Source organism: Protomyctophum parallelum (assembly GCF_964188405.1).
Source record: "Protomyctophum parallelum genome assembly, chromosome: 20".
NCBI classification, from domain to species: Eukaryota; Metazoa; Chordata; class Actinopteri; order Myctophiformes; family Myctophidae; genus Protomyctophum; species Protomyctophum parallelum.
Genome location: NC_139718.1, coordinates 14,556,643 through 14,576,364, shown reverse-complemented (window position 1 = coordinate 14,576,364; position 19,722 = coordinate 14,556,643). Strand labels below are relative to the sequence as shown.

Genomic DNA, 19,722 nt, shown 5'->3' with positions numbered 1-19,722 from the left:
GCAGGCCGTGACAGATATACTGTATATGACCTGGGATGATCTAAAAGTTTATCTAGCCCAGCATGCAGTATTGGAAGATAAGATATGAGACAAGAACAGAATGAGGAATTCAACATATTCACATGGCAACTTTGCTCGTAAGTCATACTTACGACCATACTAACCCGCAAATATGACTTCAGAGCAAAATGGCCCCTGTGTGAATATAATCAAATACAGCAATAGAGCATATGCATCTTGTATCATTGTGCACAGACGTCAGTCTATCTGATAAAGTCGTTGATTGTCATGGTATCAATTGTATCAGTATATGCTTATGCAGATGAGAGCGATTCAACACATGTATGTACTGGGTCAAGCAGATACAGTCCCATAATCATATAATTACAATTCATAACAGCGGCTCTCAACATTTTTAACCCATTTTAGACCTGACTGGCCGGATCGGTGTCGCCTCAAAGCTTTTAACCACTTTAACCAGATTTTAAACTTTACCTGTTGAAAAATAGCAGATCTACAAGATCGTAGTGCGGCACCAAGTGCAGCGCTACGAGCTTGTAGATCTGCAAAAACAAATTTATCTTGAAAATGAGTGAAAAACTGCAAATCTTTGAATATAATTATATTCTTTCACAGTGAAAACATATTTTGAGATGGTGACCGCGGCCAAATACAGATAATTCTGGGTGTCCTTGACATGAAAAAGGTTGAGAACCACTGACAGAAAACTCGGGCCCCTTTTCCACCGGGGTTGAACCGGTTCGGTTCGGTTCTTTTTTTCCCTTCAGAGTTGTGGGTCTGTGTGTGAGGGTCCATTTGGAACCCTCCCCCTGGGTCTGTGTGTGAGGATCCATTTGGAACCCTCCCCCCAAGGTCCCTTGACCGCGAATTGAGGAGCACCGATCTAGACTTCCAGGAAAACGCCAAGGTGAGTGGGCCAACTACATGCAGTAAATCCTATAGACTATGACGCATATGCACATTCCAGCGGTCTGTACACAGTCGTGAAAAACAGCTGTCCACATGCTGTGTCTTATCATCACCACGGGTCCGTAACATCTGACCTATTTTTAGACACCGTCAACTATTTTAGGGTGTAAGACAGTCATCGCAGTGTGCGTTGGCGGTATTGTGCTCTTGTGTTTCTCTCGCCCCCAGAATTTGTCAGACAAAAAAAGTTTTGCTCCCCGCTTTTCCCAGAGAGTTGCTCCACATCCCCACATCTGGTTGCTGGTTGTATTCCAAGCATTAGCTAACAGTGATTTTGGATGACAAAGGAGGCAAGTGGTTGTACCTCCGGCCAGAAGGTGAAACGCAGAGCAAAGTCTTTGTTAAAGATGATGGGAGAGAGCGTATGTCGTCATGACACGGCCCCTCATGCTCTTCTGGAGGGCTGCTTGCTTTAATTGTTAGAGGAACACCAGATGGAATGGGTGAGAGACATAGGAGATTCAGTGAATATGAGAGAGGGGGGGGGGATTTGTGTGCGTGCGTGTGACGTGTGTGCGTGATGGGCAGGGGGGATTTGTGTGTGTGTGTGTGCGTGCGTGCGTGCGTGATGGGCAGGGGGGGTGACTCATAGCTTAAACCTTGAATGACAGTCCATCCACTTTCACCAGCTTGGTGGAGTCATTACAAGGAAAGAATCTAAGCAAGTTAATTCTTGATCAAATGTTTTTTACATTGCGACATTGTGGAAAATTCACCACAAGTTTCTATGTGCCTATACACAAAATCAAAATGTTCTATTAATTAGTTATAGAGTACATACTGTAATATCAATATCAGATATGTATCTGTGTGTGTGCATATGTGTGCGAGTGTGTGAGTACTATGTTGTCATATATTAACTGTCAGTAGACTCAAATGGAATGCAATAGTAACAGATCAGTCCAACTCATTGTGAACATACTGGTAGGGAGGGAGATCAGGTTTGAGGTTTGAGCCAAAGCTCAATGACGCCCCTGGTGGCTGCATTCAAAATAGCAAGATGAGAGGCTCTCAATAGAAGTGCCTCAAAATGCCTAGCCTATTACATTTAATAGCATAATTAGTAATTACATACACATACACATTGTGTGTGTGTGTGTGTGTGTGTGTGTGTGTGTGTGTGTGTGTCACTATGGTGACTCATGTGTTTGTTTTTATTCTGGACCTAGGGACTAACATACCGTAGTCTATTTTTGCCCACAATAAAACATACAACTATTTTTATATCTAAATATTCTTACAGAATGGAGAATATTTTAACGAATTTACAGGAAACGACCCTTTGGCTCATGTGCGTCTATGAAATATTTATCCGTGATGGAAAGCCAGCTCTGGAATGCATTTTTTTCCTGTGATATTACAGTGACTGGCTGTGAGGTAAGAGGATAAGTTCGTCCCCTTTTCTCCTCCAAGAAGCTGTGATTGGCTGAGACGAGCTCCCAGGAATGCAATGAAAACTATTTAAATAGCCCACTATGTCTGAAGGCTTGCAGAATAACCCAAGCATCGGAATAAAGAACAACAAGAGTTCTCCGCGAATAACATAGAAACGTGACTATAGTAAATTATTCAACCGCAAGGGATTTCTGAATTGGAAAGAAGACAATTGGACAAAAATATCAAGGATAAAGCGAGGACTTTCTTCAAGACGATCAAGCACTTATAAATATATTTTTTTTGGGCAAGAGGTGTTTATTATTCATAAGGTTTGTAGGTTAATTACTTTATTCGGCTCTTTGTTTTTTGATGGACACACTTTAGCTCTACAATGACGTTTTCACTTTAGCTGCTGTTGATAATGCCTGTATCTTCCCCGCATTTTAAATGAAAAATGTCTCATTGTTTTTTAAATAGCAGACATTCGGGCTTTCAAGATGATGCTGTGCGGCATCTTTCTGGTGCCGTTGATGCTTTGGCATTGTGAAGGCGCAAGACTGGCAGGTGAGCAAGATAAGATCATATCTAATCTATTCTATTCTATTATCTAATATGATGTAGCCTATATGGAACAACAAATGATGCTTTCAAAGCCACATGACTGGCTGTCGTGGTTGCGTTCTTTTTTTTCTTCCTTAATTCCCCGGCCATGCACGTGTGTTTCTATATCATATTAGGCTAGCATCCTAAGTGTAATAACTCAGAGTGTGTGTACAAAATGTAACCAAATGTTAAATTAACAGGTTTAGCCAGTGGTTCTCAAAGTGGGGACTCTCTGTCTGGGTTCCTTTTAGGCGCTCTAAATTGACAGCATAGGCTACACATGGAACCAAATTGACCCGGACACCGCACAGGGTCCATCTGGTTCCATTCAATCCATCTGTAGCCGCTGTCTACACTGTCAGAGTTAAAAGGGGGGGTCCTTGAAATGTAAAGTTTGAGAACTATATAGGCCTGGCGTGGTGTTCATTGACCATATCATATGTTTAGCGGTGGGGTTTTTTTTTATAGGCAATTCAATTGCAATTTAGGTTTGAAGTTACACGTGTTTTATATAGGCTATATCGTTCGTAATGACTTGAGCAAATGCAATGGCACCTGCCTGCATTTTTAACATCTCATGCTGAATAAAATAAGCCGAATAAACAAAACAAACCTGTTGTTTTTAATTAACGCAGAGGGCGGCGACGACAACAGCGTGTTCGACCTCTTCGAGCAGGCCGGCGTGAAGAAGCGCGACCACGGCGTGTCGCTGGTGAAGGGCGCCGACCCCTACAGCCCGGCCTACAAGGTGCTGAACGCCGACCTGATCCCCCCGGTGCCCGACGCCTCCTTCCGGGACCTGGTGGACTCCGTGCAGGCGGAGCGGGGCTTCCTGCTGCTGGTCAACTTCAAGCAGTTCAAGAGGACGCGCGGCGCGCTGCTCACCGTGGAGCGGACCGACGGCTCCGGGCCAGTGTTCGAGGTAGGCTACAAGTTGCTACACTGTCGTTTATGGTTCTCAAAGTGGACGGTCCGGAGACCCCTAGGGGTCATTGAGGGGGGTTCCAGGGGGTCCCCAGATAAATGGACCAATTTCAAGTTGCATTGGGTATTGGGTATATTGGTCTATCATTAATGTTTTCAATGAATTGAGCACAAGAGGACCCCAATGATTGATTGATTGATTGATTGATTCTTTATTGCAGACTCAGGGGAATCCATATCACAGTACAGTACAACAACACAATAGATAAAAAGAATAATAAAAAGTAGAAAGAAATATACAATAAAAATAGTTCAATCATATTCAGTTTCGAACATACAGACAAGTTCGCCAATGGTTCCATAGTCTGGAGGAGAACCTGACAGAACTACGTATTGTGTTAGTGATGACATTAATGATGTCATTTACTGACTCAGATACCCTACACATGAATTTGTACATTTGTACATACTCCAATGGAAACAAGCTTTCTTAATTGGGTTCATCCTTTTGGCAGACCTTGTTTCATTCATACTGTGCTTGTCCCAAGCAAGCACACCACATGTGCGCTTGTCCCTGTGCTTGTCCACTGTTAACGCATTAAGACCTGTGCATGTGTCACCACTTTAGCCATTATTTTATATATTGAAAAATAGCAGATCTACAAGCTGAACACTTTTAATATATATTCTTTCACAACAAACATTTTTAACTTTGCTTCTGCATTGGGGATCCCTGGAACAACATATTTTCAGATGGGGGGGGGGGGTCGGCGGCCAATTACAATACATTTTTGGGGTCTTTGCCATGAAAAGGTTTGAGCACCTCTGAGGTTTTTCAGAAAACTGTCATTTAGAAGACATGTTGTATATAATCTGGTCTCAATGGGGTTTTAATCAGACCAGTGTGTGTCCAGTGGAAACCTCATATGAATCTGATCTCAGGTCAGAATGGGTTAATCAGACCAGTGTGTGTCCAGTGGAAACCTCGTATGAATCTGATCTCAGGTCAGAATGGGGTTTTAACAAAGTATTCAATGGATCAAACAGGTGGTGTCCAACGGCAAGGCGAACACGCTGGACCTGGTGTACTCGGCCGGTCCCCTGCAGCAGCATGTGGTGTCCATCGAGGACGCCGACCTGGCCACGGGCCACTGGAAGAACATCACGCTGTTCGTGCAGGACGACCGCGCACAGCTGTTCGTGGGCTGCGAGGAGGTGAACGTGGCCGAGCTGGACCTGCCCATCTACAAGGTGCTGTCCCAGGAGATAACGAGCACCGCGCGCCTCAGGATCGGCAAGGGCGCTCTGAAGGACCGATTCATGGTGAGTTTCATGCTGATTGCGGTTGATGTATTAGGCCTATTTAGTTGCTTTAATTCATTGTTATTTCATGGTGGTGATCATGGTTGATTGGCTATTATCATTGTTATTTCAACTTTTAAGAGTTACGCTAACTTAAATCTTGTTTTGATTTGATTTGAGAGTGCTTAATCAAAGTTGAATGCTTTGAATTGACCATAATATTGTTCCATTTGTAGGGAGTGCTTCAGAACGTTCGCTTTGTCTTTGGCACGACTCTGGACACCATTCTGAGAAATAAGGGATGTCAAAGTGGAGGTGAGTCTCATGGCAAGTTAATGCCATACACAAGTACATCAGTACAGCAGTGGTTCTCAAAGTGGGGTCCTGAGACATACCGGGTTCCTTGAGGGGGGTTCCAAATGGTCTGTAACTCTGAGAGAGGGTCCATTTGGTTCCACGTGTAGCCTACACTCGTAGTTATGGGGGGTCCTTGCAAGTCCTTGAAAAAAAAGTTTGACGACCACAACATAATTGTGACAATGGATTGACAGTGACGCTAATGAATTAGTATGTGTGTCTTGTGCCCTACAGCCACCCTGACTGATGTGATGACCCTGGACAACCCTGTCAACGGCTCCAGACCCGCAATTAGGACTGATTACACCGGCCACAAATCCAAAGGTGACCCACCTCTCCTCTCCTCTCCTCTCCCCACCTCCTCTCCTCACTTTAACTTTAACTACCAGTTACTTTGTAGATTTAGATCATTACCAAACATAGCCTACATTAACCACTTGGGCACTATTCTATACCGCAGCTATTTGAAAATAGTGATCTACAAGCTCACAACACGAGTTTGACAATGTTTTTGAAAACGTTTGACCAAATTTCAAACATTTTAAGTACTTTTACTTTGGTACTGTAATATTTTTACTCAAGTCAAATATTGAATACACACATTTTAATTGTATCAGAGTGCTTCTACATCGTGGTATTTCTACTTATACCAAAAACTTAAATCTGAGTACTTCCGAGTACTTCTTCCACCACTTTGATAGGCGGTGAGGTAATTGACCTTTCCGGGCCTTCTCTCTCTCTCTCGTGTTCAGATCTGCAGTCGGTCTGTGGCTTCTCCTGTGAGGATATCGCTGGCATGTTCAAAGAGCTCAAAGGACTCGGCGTGGTCGTGAAGCAGCTGTCCGGCGAGCTGCGTAAAGTGGTAAGTAAGAGCACAGAGGGGGGCCATCTGGGGTCTGTATTCTGTCATCTTCTCACTCTCTCTTCTCTTCCATCGCCGCCCCTCCCACCATGCCTCCAGTTTCACCATGTCTCCGCTCCCCTCTCCTCCCCGTGCCTAAACAACCGGTCACTTGCTGCCGTAATGACAGTCGAATGGCCAAGTCCTCCTTAATGAGACCCATGTGAATACACAAAATATGTTTGGCTGTCGCCGCGCTTTTCTGTAACTGCTTCGGTGGAGTCGGAGCAATGTCTTAATTACGGTGTCGGCCTGTGATTCATACGCATTGGAACCTTGGCAACGAGAATGTTTTCCATCCTCGTGTCTGAGCGCCCCCCCCCGTCCACCCCGTCTCTGTCTCTCTCTCTTTCTCTCTCTCTCTCTCTCTCTCTCTCTCTAGATTCAAGATTCCAATCTTTAAACTTTTATTGTGCATCATCACGCAGCGGTAGAAACTTGTCTTTGGTTATTGCGGAGTTCCCAGGCAACATAAAAATTCACATAAATGCTCTCATGAAAGACTCATGAAAGACTCTCATAAAATGACGCTAAAACTCTCTCTCTCTCCTTTGTCTCTCCCCCAGTCTGAGGACAGCGAGCTGATCAAGAACCAGATGAAGATCCACGCCGGCGTGTGCATTCACAACGGCATGGTGCACAACGACAAGGACGAGTGGACGGTGGACGGATGCACCGAGTGTACCTGTCAGGTAAATGTGAAATGTCGGCCATTCTTCTCACACCTTTGGAACGTCAAGGAGCCTCTCCCTGTTTTATACAGACTAAATTAACGCCCCTACTTGATCACACAAAAGTAGCAGAGCTGCAAGCTCGAAATGCGTCGCGAAGCGTCGCGTTTCAAGCTTGTAGATCTGGTTTTGTAGATCTACTTTTGATGCTTTTGCACTTCAATCCTGAAAAGTAACAGTTTTGGACACATGAGGTTTCCACCCGACAGAGACGATTAGCACAGACCCCCATTTGATACCATTTGTGCTCCCGGGGACCCCGATCTTACACTGCAAAATCCCCAGTGTTCATTTATCTCCCGAGAGTGTACAAATGCAACCAAATGGGTCCATTGGTTCCATTTTGGTTCCATATACTGCTCGTCACAGAGCCGTATAATAAGGGTCCACCTGGACCCCCGGTGGTCCCCGGACCTGACGTTGAGAAACAGTAAGGGAATTATACATCTGCCGTAAAGCGGCGTCGCACGCTGAAAATAGCCCCGATCCACAAGGTCACGGCACTTGTGGATTTGCCTGTTTTCCATGTCAGAATGCGTAAACTTTAAGCATTGCTGTCAATTGTTCTGTTTCCATTTCCTAATGAAGTGATAATAGGCTCTGGTATTTACGTTCCCCTCACATGACATCTGTCTGTGGAATGACCTTCCAGTCCGTCAGCGAAGCAGTGTGGGGGCTTTTCTTTATTTCCATCTGACCCATCAAAAACACCTACTAAGGGCGTTCGTGTTTTGAAAGGAGAGTTAGATTTTTCCATCAGCGCACAGCATGATCCCCCTTACAACTGATACAGATCGCCTCATTGTTAGGAAACTGAGCAATTAGGCTTGGCACGGCCTCAGCAACACTTCACTGCTACATTTTTTCCAGTTGTGTAATCAGGCAGTCGCGGTCGGCCCGGGTCCGATTCATTATTGTACTAATTCAACCGTCTCCTCTGCACACAGAACTCTGCTACCATTTGTCGCAAAATCTCCTGCCCGCTGATCCCCTGCGCCAACGCCACAGTGCCCGACGGCGAGTGCTGCCCGCGCTGCGGAACCCGTAAGTTGTCGACATCGCTTTTGGCATATTACGTTATTACACTGGTGGTTTTCTGCCGTGTAATATAATATCTACACACAGGAATCGATTTAATCGATTAGTCACATCACTCGCATGGCACGACACGCTGTGAGCTTGCCGTTTTCTGCACAATACGGATGTCAGATTTATGTGGTTAGGCCACATAATAACACATGTCATGTCTCCGCACACAAACAGCGAGTGACTACGCAGAAGACGGCTGGTCCCCGTGGTCTGAATGGACGCCTTGTTCCGTGACGTGCGGCCGAGGCATCCAGCAGCGGGGTCGTTCCTGCGACCGCATCAACAGCAACTGCGAGGGCACCTCTGTGCAGACGCGTGACTGCTACCCCAAGGAATGCGACAAGCGCTGTAAGTCACTCTGCAAGTCCCATTGTAATATTAATAATAAGTTCTCAGTGTCATGACCACGTCATCATAAATCATGAATGAATCACATAAGAATCATCGGAATAAACGGTACCGAATGTGCTTTTTTTTCTTCAGTCAAGCAGGACGGCGGTTGGAGCCACTGGTCACCCTGGTCATCGTGCTCGGTGACGTGCGGAGAGGGCGTCATCACGCGCATCCGCCTCTGCAACTCCCCCACGCCGCAGATGGGTGGCATGGACTGCCAGGGACAGGGCCGTCAAACCGAGATCTGCCACCAGACGCCGTGTCCCAGTGAGTAGCAGGGCTGCAGTACTGTAGACTCTAGAGCAGTGGTTCCCAAACGTTTTAGCCCGTGACCCAGAAGAGAAATTAGACCCGTAATTGGGACCAAAACTAGTGAAAATAGTAGATCCACAAGCTTGTAGACTGGCTATTTTCACCACTTCTTTTGGAATTTCTTAGATTCTTTTGGGGGATTCTTTTTATTTTTTATGTTTACATTTTTTTATATATTTTTTATTTTAGGAAAGAGAAAATAAGGGGACCCACAACAATGTGTCCCGGCCCAGTGTTTTGGAACCAGTGGTGTAGAGCATGTTGTAGCGAGACCCCCGCAGTTTAATTTGATAAGACATCTGTGGACACTGGACAACCAAACTTAAAATGTTTATTCTAAATGCATTGTGGTGTCTTCTTTCACAGTCAACGGCGGCTGGGGACCCTGGTCACTGTGGAACACCTGCACGGTCACCTGCGGCGGCGGGATCCAGACCCGCAAGCGCCTCTGCACCGACCCCCCGCCCAAGTATGGAGGAAAGGAGTGCCTCGGCGGCAGCGGTGTGCAACAAGTGTGCAACAAGGAGGAGTGCCCCGTCGGTAAGAACAAAGCACAAGGAGTCAAGGACACATTATACAGGCATCAGTCAATGTGTTAAGACTAGCGGGAAAGCATCTGTCTGATTTTAGATTTGAGCTAAAAAAGCATTATTTTATACTCTGGCAAAAAAGTAGCAGATATAGCAAGTTATAAGATCTATAGCTATATAGAATAGCAAGCCAATAGAGCATCCCTTCGTACCGCGATATGAGCTTGTTCTGCAGATCTACTATTTTTGAAAAATCGTGTAAATCTTTGAATACTATAGTTATTTTTTTATCCTGAAAACATTTTTGTAGAAGCGGTTATAAAAACAACCCCTGTTCCTCCTCCTCTCTCTCCACAGACGGCTGTCTGTCCAGCCCCTGCTTCCCCGGAGCGCGGTGCACCAGCTTCCAGGACGGCACCTTCAAGTGCGGCCGGTGCCCGGGAGGCTACAGCGGGAACGGCGTCACGTGCAGGGACATCGACGAGTGCAAGGAGGTCCCCGACGCCTGCTTCACAGTCAACGGCGTCCACCGCTGTGAGAACACGGAGCCGGGCTACAACTGCCTGCCCTGTCCCATCCGCTATTCCGGTCCTCAGCCATTCGGGACAGGCGTGGCACAGGCCACCGCCAAGAAACAGGTTCGGGGACATTCCTTTTTAAACTGGCTCATCGTCGTTATTAGGCCACTGACCTGAGTGTCCGCCCTGAGACTGGGAGGTCGGGGTTCGATCCCCGGACCGGGTCAAACCTTCCTGCTTGGCACTCAGCATCAAGGGTTGGATTGGGGTTAAGTCCCTGTGACATACTAGCGTCATGTCCAGGGGGTGTACTTGTACATCAAGCTGCCTCACGCTACAGAAACAGGAGATAGGCTCTTACCCTATGGGCCCTCATGGCTCGGCAAGGCTTACTTGCATACTGTACATATGCGTGCGGTTGATGCTAATGTGTAGCTAGTCACTAGCGCTTCTTAATTAATCGTGCTGTATTGTGTGTGTGTCTTCTAGGTCTGCACGCCTCGTAACCCATGTTTGGACGGCAGCCACGACTGCAACAAGAACGCCAACTGCATCTACCTGGGCATCTTTTCCGACGCCATGTTCCGCTGCGAGTGCAAGCCTGGCTATGCCGGAAACGGCTACATCTGCGGCGAGGACTCAGACCTGGACGGATGGCCCAACAAGGACATGCTCTGTATGGGGAACGCCACCTACCACTGCAAGAAGGTTAGCCAGACCCCAGTGGTGTGAAGATGTGGCCAGATGTGGCCAGATGTTCTAAAAGGCCATTATCACTCATCTCCTCTCCATTGTTCGGTTTATTGCCCCCCTAGGCTAACCAAACTTTGGTTTCTTTATACTAGGATAACTGTCCTTCACTGCCCAACTCCGGCCAAGAAGACCACGACAAAGATGGCTTCGGCGACGAGTGTGACCAGGATGATGACAACGATGGGATCCCTGATGACAGGGTGAGTCATCACAAAACCGTTCCACTTCCCGAGATCTTATGGTTTCCTTTAGCGGCCAGACCCAGAAATCAGGAGTCAGACCTCTTCCCTTCGTATAGCGACAGCGACTCCCCAGTGTCTCTCCATTTTCCACCAGAAAGCCAGTAGCACATAAATAGTATAATATCGTTTGTGGCGTGAAGCCACCAGGCGCTCAGGACAACATGGCTCGTTGCCCGTAATTCATAGTGTGTGGATGGAGAGAGTCAGGGAAGAAAACCGCTGTGGTGAGGAAATGTTAGGGTATCACAACAGTGGAAGATCACGTTTCAGAGGCCATAACATTGCTGTCGGGCAGAATTTGCAGAAACCCCTTATCTCCATATTCTTGACTTATTGTGCTTTTTTGTAAATTGAACGACGCCCTACTTGAACATACTACGGCATCACACAAAATCATCAAGAGTAGCAGATTCACAAGCTCGAAACATAGTAGATCTGCTACTTTAGCTACTTTTGAATTTGAATCCTCCTGAAACCATTTTGGACATAGGAGGTTTCCACCACACAGAGACGATCTCCAACTCCCGGCATGAATTCTCTTCCATATATCATCACAAGAGTTTTCCAACCTGTGGGCTGGGGCCCGCTTTTGGGTCGTGAGAATATTGCAAGTGGGCCCTCACATAATTGGCAAAACACAAAGATTGTAATGACAATATAACAAAAAAGTATAACTTTTGCTAATTATGTTAGTTCCATTGATCCAAGCAGGAATACACTTGATTGATTGATCATTAACATGGTCATGGGCCAAATTAGGTTAGCAGCCGCAGTGCCATGAATATAATTTCAGCAGGAACATTTCTCATTGTAACCGTGTTTAGTAACTGGATGTCTTTCTTTGAATATTCAGGACAACTGCCCGAAGGTGTACAACCCCACCCAGTACGACGCAGACAGAGACGACATCGGCGACCGCTGCGATAACTGCGTGTTCGAGGCCAACACCGACCAGGCGGACACAGACAACAACGGCGAGGGCGACGCGTGTGCCATTGACATCGACGGTGACGGTAAGTCGTTCTCCTTCGAAGCACACCGCAGCCATTTTAACGGTGGTGGAAAGTACTGTACTTAAGTACGATTTTGAGGTATTCGTACTGTACTGTACTGTACTCGAGCATTTCCAATTTCAAATGCTTTTACTTCCACTCCATTGCATCTCAGAGGCAAATGTCGTACTTTTACTCCACTACATTTATTTGAAATCTTTAGTTACTATAGTTACTTTGTAGAGTTTCATTATTATTACAAAACATACATTAACCATATCAGCCCTACATACATTTCGGCCATTTGAAAATAGCTGATCTACAAGCTCACAGCGATGAGACGAATTGTGAGCTTGTAGATCTGCTATTTTCAAAAGATTATTATTAATTTGAAAACTTTAAATGGGACATTCTGCACAATTAGTACTTTTATCTTTGGTACTTTAAGAACATTTTGAAGCAAATACCTTTGTACTTTTCCTCAAGTAAATGTTGAATTCCAGACCTTTACTTGTATATTGCAGTATTGAAACTTTTACTTAAGTAAAACGATTGAGTACAATTCTACGTTTCGTCCCAACAGGCATTCTGAACGGAGGCGACAACTGCCCGTACGTGTACAACATAGACCAGAGGGATTCGGACGGGGACGGGGTCGGAGACCACTGTGACAACTGTCCCCTGGAGCACAACCCCGACCAGGTAACGTTACGGGACGTCACGCTCAGACATTGAAGTTGACGATTAATAATTGTCACACAAAATAATTGCGATTTAACATTTGAATTGTGTTTTTGGCATTGAACACTGGAAAATATGAATAGAAATGTATTAGGCACAGGGCACAGGGCAAATATGACAAATAACTGAAACTGAAAACGAACAAATGTACATGGACATGGACACGATCATGATCAAATAATTGCGATTATCTCAAATAATTGTGATGAGAGACGATTATGTAATAACTGACAACTCCAGGTAACGTCACCTCCCGCCTTTAGAATGTGAACCTTTCTAATGCAAACCTCTCCATGGGGGTGATAGTGAGAGCCTTCATGTAAATATGCATGCATGAATCCTCAAGGATCAAGGTCTATATGCTATGCACCTGTGCTCTTATGATGAAAGGAAAGAATGTGAGAGCTTTCGGGAAGAACACCGCACGGTGCCCCCCCTCCTCTCCTCTCATCCCCTCTGCTTGTCAATTAACCCACCTATTTGAACAGACATGAATGCACGTGTATAGCGTTGCCAAAGCCACGAGGACACTGGATTCTTTGCGGGGCAGGACATTACTAGCATGCCTGAAGACAAGGGAGTGCATTTAAACATGACGAGAACAGACGCTCATATCGAGGCCGGGGCTGAAATGACACCGCGGCGTATTGAAGTGGGGGGGAGGACAAGAGGTCCTATAGTGTGAAAAGTCTTTCAGAACTCCCTCACAATATAAACAGACGTTCTTCTTCTCCCACACAGATCGACTCCGACTCGGACCGCGTGGGAGACAAGTGCGACAGCAACCAGGACATCGACGAGGACGGTCACCAGAACAACTTGGACAACTGTCCCTACATCCCCAACGCCAACCAAGCCGACCACGACAAGGATGGCAAGGGCGACGCGTGCGACCACGATGACGACAACGACGGCGTCCCCGATGACAAGGACAACTGTCGCCTGTCCTACAACCCAGACCAGCTGGACTCTGACGGTGAGTCACTTTACCCACCGGACCCCCCCTTCCGGTTGCTCAATGTTGGACCTCAACTGACCAATCCACACGACGCAAAGCTATTTTAAATGACATCACTGTCGCTCCATTGTATTAATCCCCACTGATCTTTTCCTCTCAGGTGACGGTCGCGGTGACGTGTGCAAGGACGACTTCGACGGAGACAAAGTGCTGGACATCGACGACGTGTGCCCGGAGAACTTTGAGATCAGCGAGACGGACTTCCGCAGGTTCCAGATGGTTCCTCTGGACCCCAAGGGCACGTCCCAGATCGACCCCAACTGGGTGGTCCGGCACCAGGGCAAGGAGCTGGTACAGACAGTCAACTGTGACCCCGGCATCGCTGTTGGTACGTAAACACGTCATGATCCTTGTACAATAACTCAAGCAGATTAGGCGTTTGCCCGGGACCCAAACTAGTGAAAATAGCAGATCTTCAAGCACACAACACATCGCTTCGCATCGCATTGCGAGCTTGTAGATCGGCTATTTTCAATACTTCTTAAACATTTGTTTTCTAATTCATGGAATATCTTTGATTTCATTGAATTTAGTTTTTATATCTTGGTCTATCATGCTCTAAAAACCATCTCCTCCTCCTGTGCTCTGATCGAGCAGGCTACGACGAGTTCAACTCTGTGGACTTCAGCGGAACGTTCTTCATCAACACGGACCGCGACGACGACTACGCCGGGTTCGTGTTTGGCTACCAGTCGAGCGCTCGCTTCTACACGGTGATGTGGAAGCAGATCACGCAGACCTACTGGTCCCACACGCCCACGCGGGCCCAGGGCTACGCCGGCCTGTCCATCAAGGTGGTCAACTCCACCACGGGGCCCGGCGAGCATCTGAGGAACGCCCTCTGGCACACGGGAGACACTCCGGGACAGGTGGGTTGATGGCCAACGATATGTACAGCAGTGGCTCTCAAGCCTAAGTCACCCAAATTGATATGTATGTGGCCACATGTATGTGGCCGCAAAACCCCCATCTGTAAAGTTTATTTTTTCCTGAAATAGCAGATGTACAAGCTTGCAGCATGGCACAAAGTGACGCACTGTGAGCTTGTAGATATATTCTTGGCCATGATCTTGTGCTTTGACAGAAACTCCTTAGCAGTAGTGGAAAGTAACTAAGTAACTACTTAGTAGTAAATTACTTAAGTACTGTACTTAGTATTTTGAGGTACTTTTACTTTACTGGATCTATTGGATAAAGTGTGGTGGTTCAAATGATTGTAATGCAATATTACCTACTTTTGCCGGGGACCCCACTTTGAGAACCACTGAATATATATATGAAGCAAAATGGCTCACATTTCAGAAGACTTAAAAAAAAAATTGGTGGAAGGTTGGATCGGGTTGTTTTTATTCTCACATTTTAAACCGTTTGCGATTCCTTTCATCCAGGTGCGCACCCTGTGGCACGACCCTAAGAACATCGGATGGAAGGACTACACCGCTTACAGATGGAACCTGATCCACAGACCCAAGACCGGACTCATTAGGTAACTACTACGGTCACCATCTTTCTCTCTTTTTAATTCAGTAAAAGTAGCAATACCACAATATAGAAATACTCAAGTAAATGAGAGGAAAAAAGGTCCTGTATTCAAAATGTTGCTTGAGTGAAAGTATTGGCGTCAAGGTATACTTTCAGTATTAAAAGTAAAAAGAACCGGTACTGAAAACAGCAGAATTACAAGCTCACAGCGGGGTTGGCATCTTGCCGCACTGTGAGCTTGTAGATCTGCTATTTCAGCATAAAATTGGGCTTAAGAATCCAAATCTAAAAAGTGACTAAAGTTTTCAAATAATTGTCGTGGAGTAAACAGTTACTTTCCACCACGGGTTATAGGTCTGACCTTTCTAGCGTTTGATGTGCCGATGAATTAATGTGGTTAATTCCTCTTCAGAGTGGTGATGTATGAAGGCAAGAGAATCATGGCCGATTCTGGAAACATCTACGACAAGACGTACGCGGGTGGACGGCTAGGGCTCTACGTGTTCTCTCAGGAGATGGTGTACTTCTCAGACCTCAAATACGAATGCAGAGGTGAGTCCTGCACTCTCAGTCGGCGCCGCCCTACCTACTTTTTTGAAAACACGAATAATATCCATCAGGTCGTAACGATCTTGCACTTCGATTGTAACACCGTTCTTTTTTTTGTATCCGTTTCAGACGCATAAATGGGACTGCTGCTGACGTCCTGCCGGAAGAATGTATCCATCTGTGTCAACAACGCGACGACTATGCAAATTAAGACCCGGGACAATGATCTTTGTAGCTCTTCCCTTTGAGACGTGCACATTGGTGGAACGGAGAGCGAGTAGTGAGCTGATGTGAGGTAAAGGGACCTCAGGACTTTATGATGACTCTGCACCACTGCACCACACACAGACGCCGCATAGCGACGCCGACCCCTCCACTCACTCTTGCGCCGACCGACGCGGGAAGAAAGGAGGGCCACACACACGTTGCTATGCACCCCTCGACCACAGCTGGTCGATGGTATTCCTCTCCAGAAGGGGGTCCAAATGGAAGAGCATTGTTCGTTTGTTTTGTTTTTGTTTTTTTTTGGGGGGGGAGGGGGGGGGACTTTATCATTTTCTAGCGTTAATTCAGATCTGCTGTGGACTCGAGAAGACTTATTTCGATATGAAGAAAGTAGTAGGCGGCGTTGCTTAGACCGACCGGGCCGATCATAATGGCCCTTGAAGGAACTATTGAGGGACCATGGACAGTACGGACTGACTGTTACTATCAAAGAGCGAGTGTTGCCTGTGTGCGTGTGCGTGTGTGTGTGTGCGTGTGTGTGTGTGTGTGTGTGTGTGAGAGAGAGATTGTGTTTTCCCGTGAAGAGCATTGTACGGCTGACAGCCAAGCCAATTGTTTTTGTTTTGTATTTCTTTTGACCACCCCACTCCCCCCACCGAGTCTCCCGGCCGACCGATCCCTGCAGACCTGTACAAGGTCTCCAGATCAGCCAAGCCACAGGGCAGTTCCGTGAACAGGGAAGAACACGAGATTGATGATTCATTTGTGCAATAAGAGCACACGATCCAGGACAGCACAGGACAGGACTCCAGAGGCGGCAACAAACTGTTTGGGAGGAGTTCTTAGTATCCAATATGTTATATAATATATGATCTTTACTGAAAGCATCGAGGGACATGAACAGAAAGGGCCAGTCTTTATCCTGCCATGAGGGGCCAATTGGTATTAAGGGGAGTGCATACGTTCTTATTTATTTAGTCACCAGAGGTTATCGGCAGTGAAACATGTTCTTTTGTTTTCTTATCTGCCAAAAGAAAAGGCAACCTTTAGGGTGCAGTCACACCGGGGTTTGCTTCTGCCTACGAGGGCGGATTCTGCCGATACGGTTTGTCTGCATTATTTCGTAGATTTCTGCAAAAAACAAAACAAAAAAAACACAACACAATTGAAAAGCATTGGCAGAATCTGCCCCTATAGGCAGAGTCACAGTTCGGTGTGACCGCACCCTTAGCAACATGTCCAAATAACTGGATTCTTGAATACAGTAAAAGCTTTCACAGCGAGGTGTCGTGTCGTATCCGACCAAAGTCTTTCAGAAAAAGGACAAAGTGCGTCTCCTTAATCTTCTTCAGCACAGTATGCATGATTGTTTGGCTGGGCATGTGTGTACATTTTTGACAAGGGAAGGTCCAAGGAGGAAACCCTTGATGTACAAATAATACCTCATGACTATTATTCATATTTGTATTGAGGGCCAACAAAACAAGGATGTCTTTTTTCACCAGCGTATGAGTAACTATGCATTTGGTTGGCTTCCAAGCAAATCCTTCTTGAGCAAAACGTTAGTACAATCAATTATATACTGTATATAAGATATTTTTGTAGAGGTAAAAGTCCCAAGAGAAGCGTAATGGATGAGAAATGTTTTTATGTTGTGCTATTTGTATGTTCTGTCCATTTTGTTAATAAATTATTATGTTTGTCTTATGTAAAGAGGTTATTTCATTTGTGTAGATACATGCTATTTAAATAATTTATGTGGAAAGGTTTTTGTCTGTATAAACTTGTTTGCACACTGACATGAGGATGTCTTTGTTTGTTTCTTTTGTTTCTTTTTGTATTTCTGTCTTTTTTTATCATTAGTGAAGCATTTCTATAAACATTTGTACCAAAGTTTTTACCCACCCAGGTGATGTTTATACTCAAACCAGTTATTTTGTAATGCCAACTGAACAATAAACACTTCAGGAAATGAATCAATGTCTTGACATAATTGTCATTGTCTGTGGCTTTTTCCTTTGAGCCAAATGGATCCTAATTAATTTAAGCGGCTAGCCCAAATAGTTTTGGACCTAAGCTTATCTTTCAGTGATTCTTGGCCGTGATGTCGTGCTTTAACTGAAACCTACTCCCTAGAAAAGCAGAAGGAGCAGTTTTGTTGAGTCTAGCAAAGCCTTGGAGAAAGGGAGGATACCTTGAAGGAAACCAACAGTAGGAAAACTCAATGTGAAGTCGACCTGCCCTGCACTGCAACTATCAAATATGTTATTAGCCATTATCCCATCGATAACCTTTTGCATTAATCAACACATTCAGAAGCACATTTACTTTATATACAAAATAAAATATGTAGGCATACTCTTCTGGCGAAAATAGGTTTACTAATATATATTTATTATGTCATGGTGAAATTCTAACAAATATGGACAATAAATGTACAAAACTGGGTTACAAAAGGTATCCTAGTTGAAGAATACAGTAAGACTGTCTGTGTGTCTGCCTCTAGAAAACACTTCACTGTATCAATTCACTTCACTGGCTGTACCACCTTACTGTATAGTAGAGCTGTGGTCTTACAACACACACTCACACACACTCAACCCAAACCATTCTGTCATGCATGATGATGACTAACAACATCTGTTTGCATGGACCAGTGGGACACTTTGGCCATCTGATGGCTGCTTTAAGAAGTGTGCCCAGGTCAGTCCCACTGTCCACCAGGTCAGTCCCACTGGCCACCAGGTCAGTCCCACTGGCCACCAGGTCAGTCCCACTGGCCACCAGGTCAGTCCCACTGGCCACCAGGTCAGTCCCACTGGCCACCAGGCCAGCACCTGTAAAAACCAGCAGGGCTTGCCAAACGTTCCAGCTCAAGACCTAACAATAAATATTGTCTCCCTGGGACTCAAACCAATACAACACTAAGTTACCGTTGCTGTCGGGCAGAATTAAACCTCTCATATCCATATATTCTAACATTTGTTTTTGTATTTGTTTGTAAATTAACGCCCTACTTGATCATATTAAAACGTCACACAAAAGTATCATAAGTAGCAGATCTGCAAGCTCCAAATGAGACTCTTTTAATCCTGAAAAGTAACTGTTTTGGAGATATGAGTTTTCTATCCGACAAGACTTTATGAACTTAAGCTGGTTTAAAAAAAAATAGTACAAATTTCACATAAATTATACTTAAGTACAGTACCACAAGTGGACGAGGCATTGCACAAAGGCAAGATTGTGCTTTTTGGCTTCTATAGCAGGGTGCTAAACAAAGAAGTTGCACTGGTTTATCACTCATCTGCACAACACAATTTAAATGTGCTGATTTATATTCTGAGTGGAGCCAAGTAGCAGTGCAGTCAGTGTATGCTCATATAGTCTGTGGTGGAAAGAGTACTGTATTTAAGTAAAAATTTACTTTACTCCAAGACAATTATTTGACAGTTACGAATACTTTTACAGATTTAGATTATTAATACAAAACATGCATTAACCACTAGTCCACTACTTAAGCTCAAACATGCGGATAGTCAACAACATTGTGAGCTTATAGATCAGCTATTTTTGAAAAAGTTCACAAAGTCTCAGTACTTTCACTTTGGCACTGACTGTACTGTAAGTAGTACTTGTGCTTTTGTACTGAAGTCAAATTTGGAATACAGGCTTTTTACAGTTTCACAGCATTTT

The 19,722-nt window shown here is 45.2% G+C and overlaps 1 protein-coding gene across 2 annotated transcripts; it reads left to right on the top strand.

Annotated features, from left to right (window-relative positions):
• The first annotated feature begins 2,494 nt into the window (after positions 1-2,494).
• On the top strand, positions 2,495-18,005 carry thbs1a (thrombospondin 1a). Of its 2 annotated transcripts, none has more exons than XM_083792619.1 (23): positions 2,495-2,696; positions 2,848-2,931; positions 3,606-3,892; positions 4,942-5,217; positions 5,433-5,511; positions 5,788-5,877; positions 6,306-6,415; positions 7,021-7,146; positions 8,133-8,229; positions 8,449-8,622; positions 8,758-8,934; positions 9,346-9,519; positions 9,867-10,147; positions 10,517-10,735; positions 10,873-10,980; positions 11,876-12,035; positions 12,598-12,716; positions 13,497-13,731; positions 13,874-14,101; positions 14,371-14,642; positions 15,162-15,259; positions 15,668-15,807; positions 15,934-18,005. In XM_083792619.1, exons 2-23 carry the CDS (start codon positions 2,865-2,867, stop codon positions 15,939-15,941), a joined length of 3,525 nt encoding a protein of 1,174 aa, XP_083648745.1. In that variant the 5' UTR covers positions 2,495-2,696; positions 2,848-2,864; the 3' UTR covers positions 15,942-18,005. The 2 variants fall into 2 exon arrangements, with proteins under 2 accessions (XP_083648745.1, XP_083648744.1); XM_083792618.1 differs by having other exon boundaries at positions 2,845-2,931.
• Positions 18,006-19,722: the final 1,717 nt, after the last annotated feature.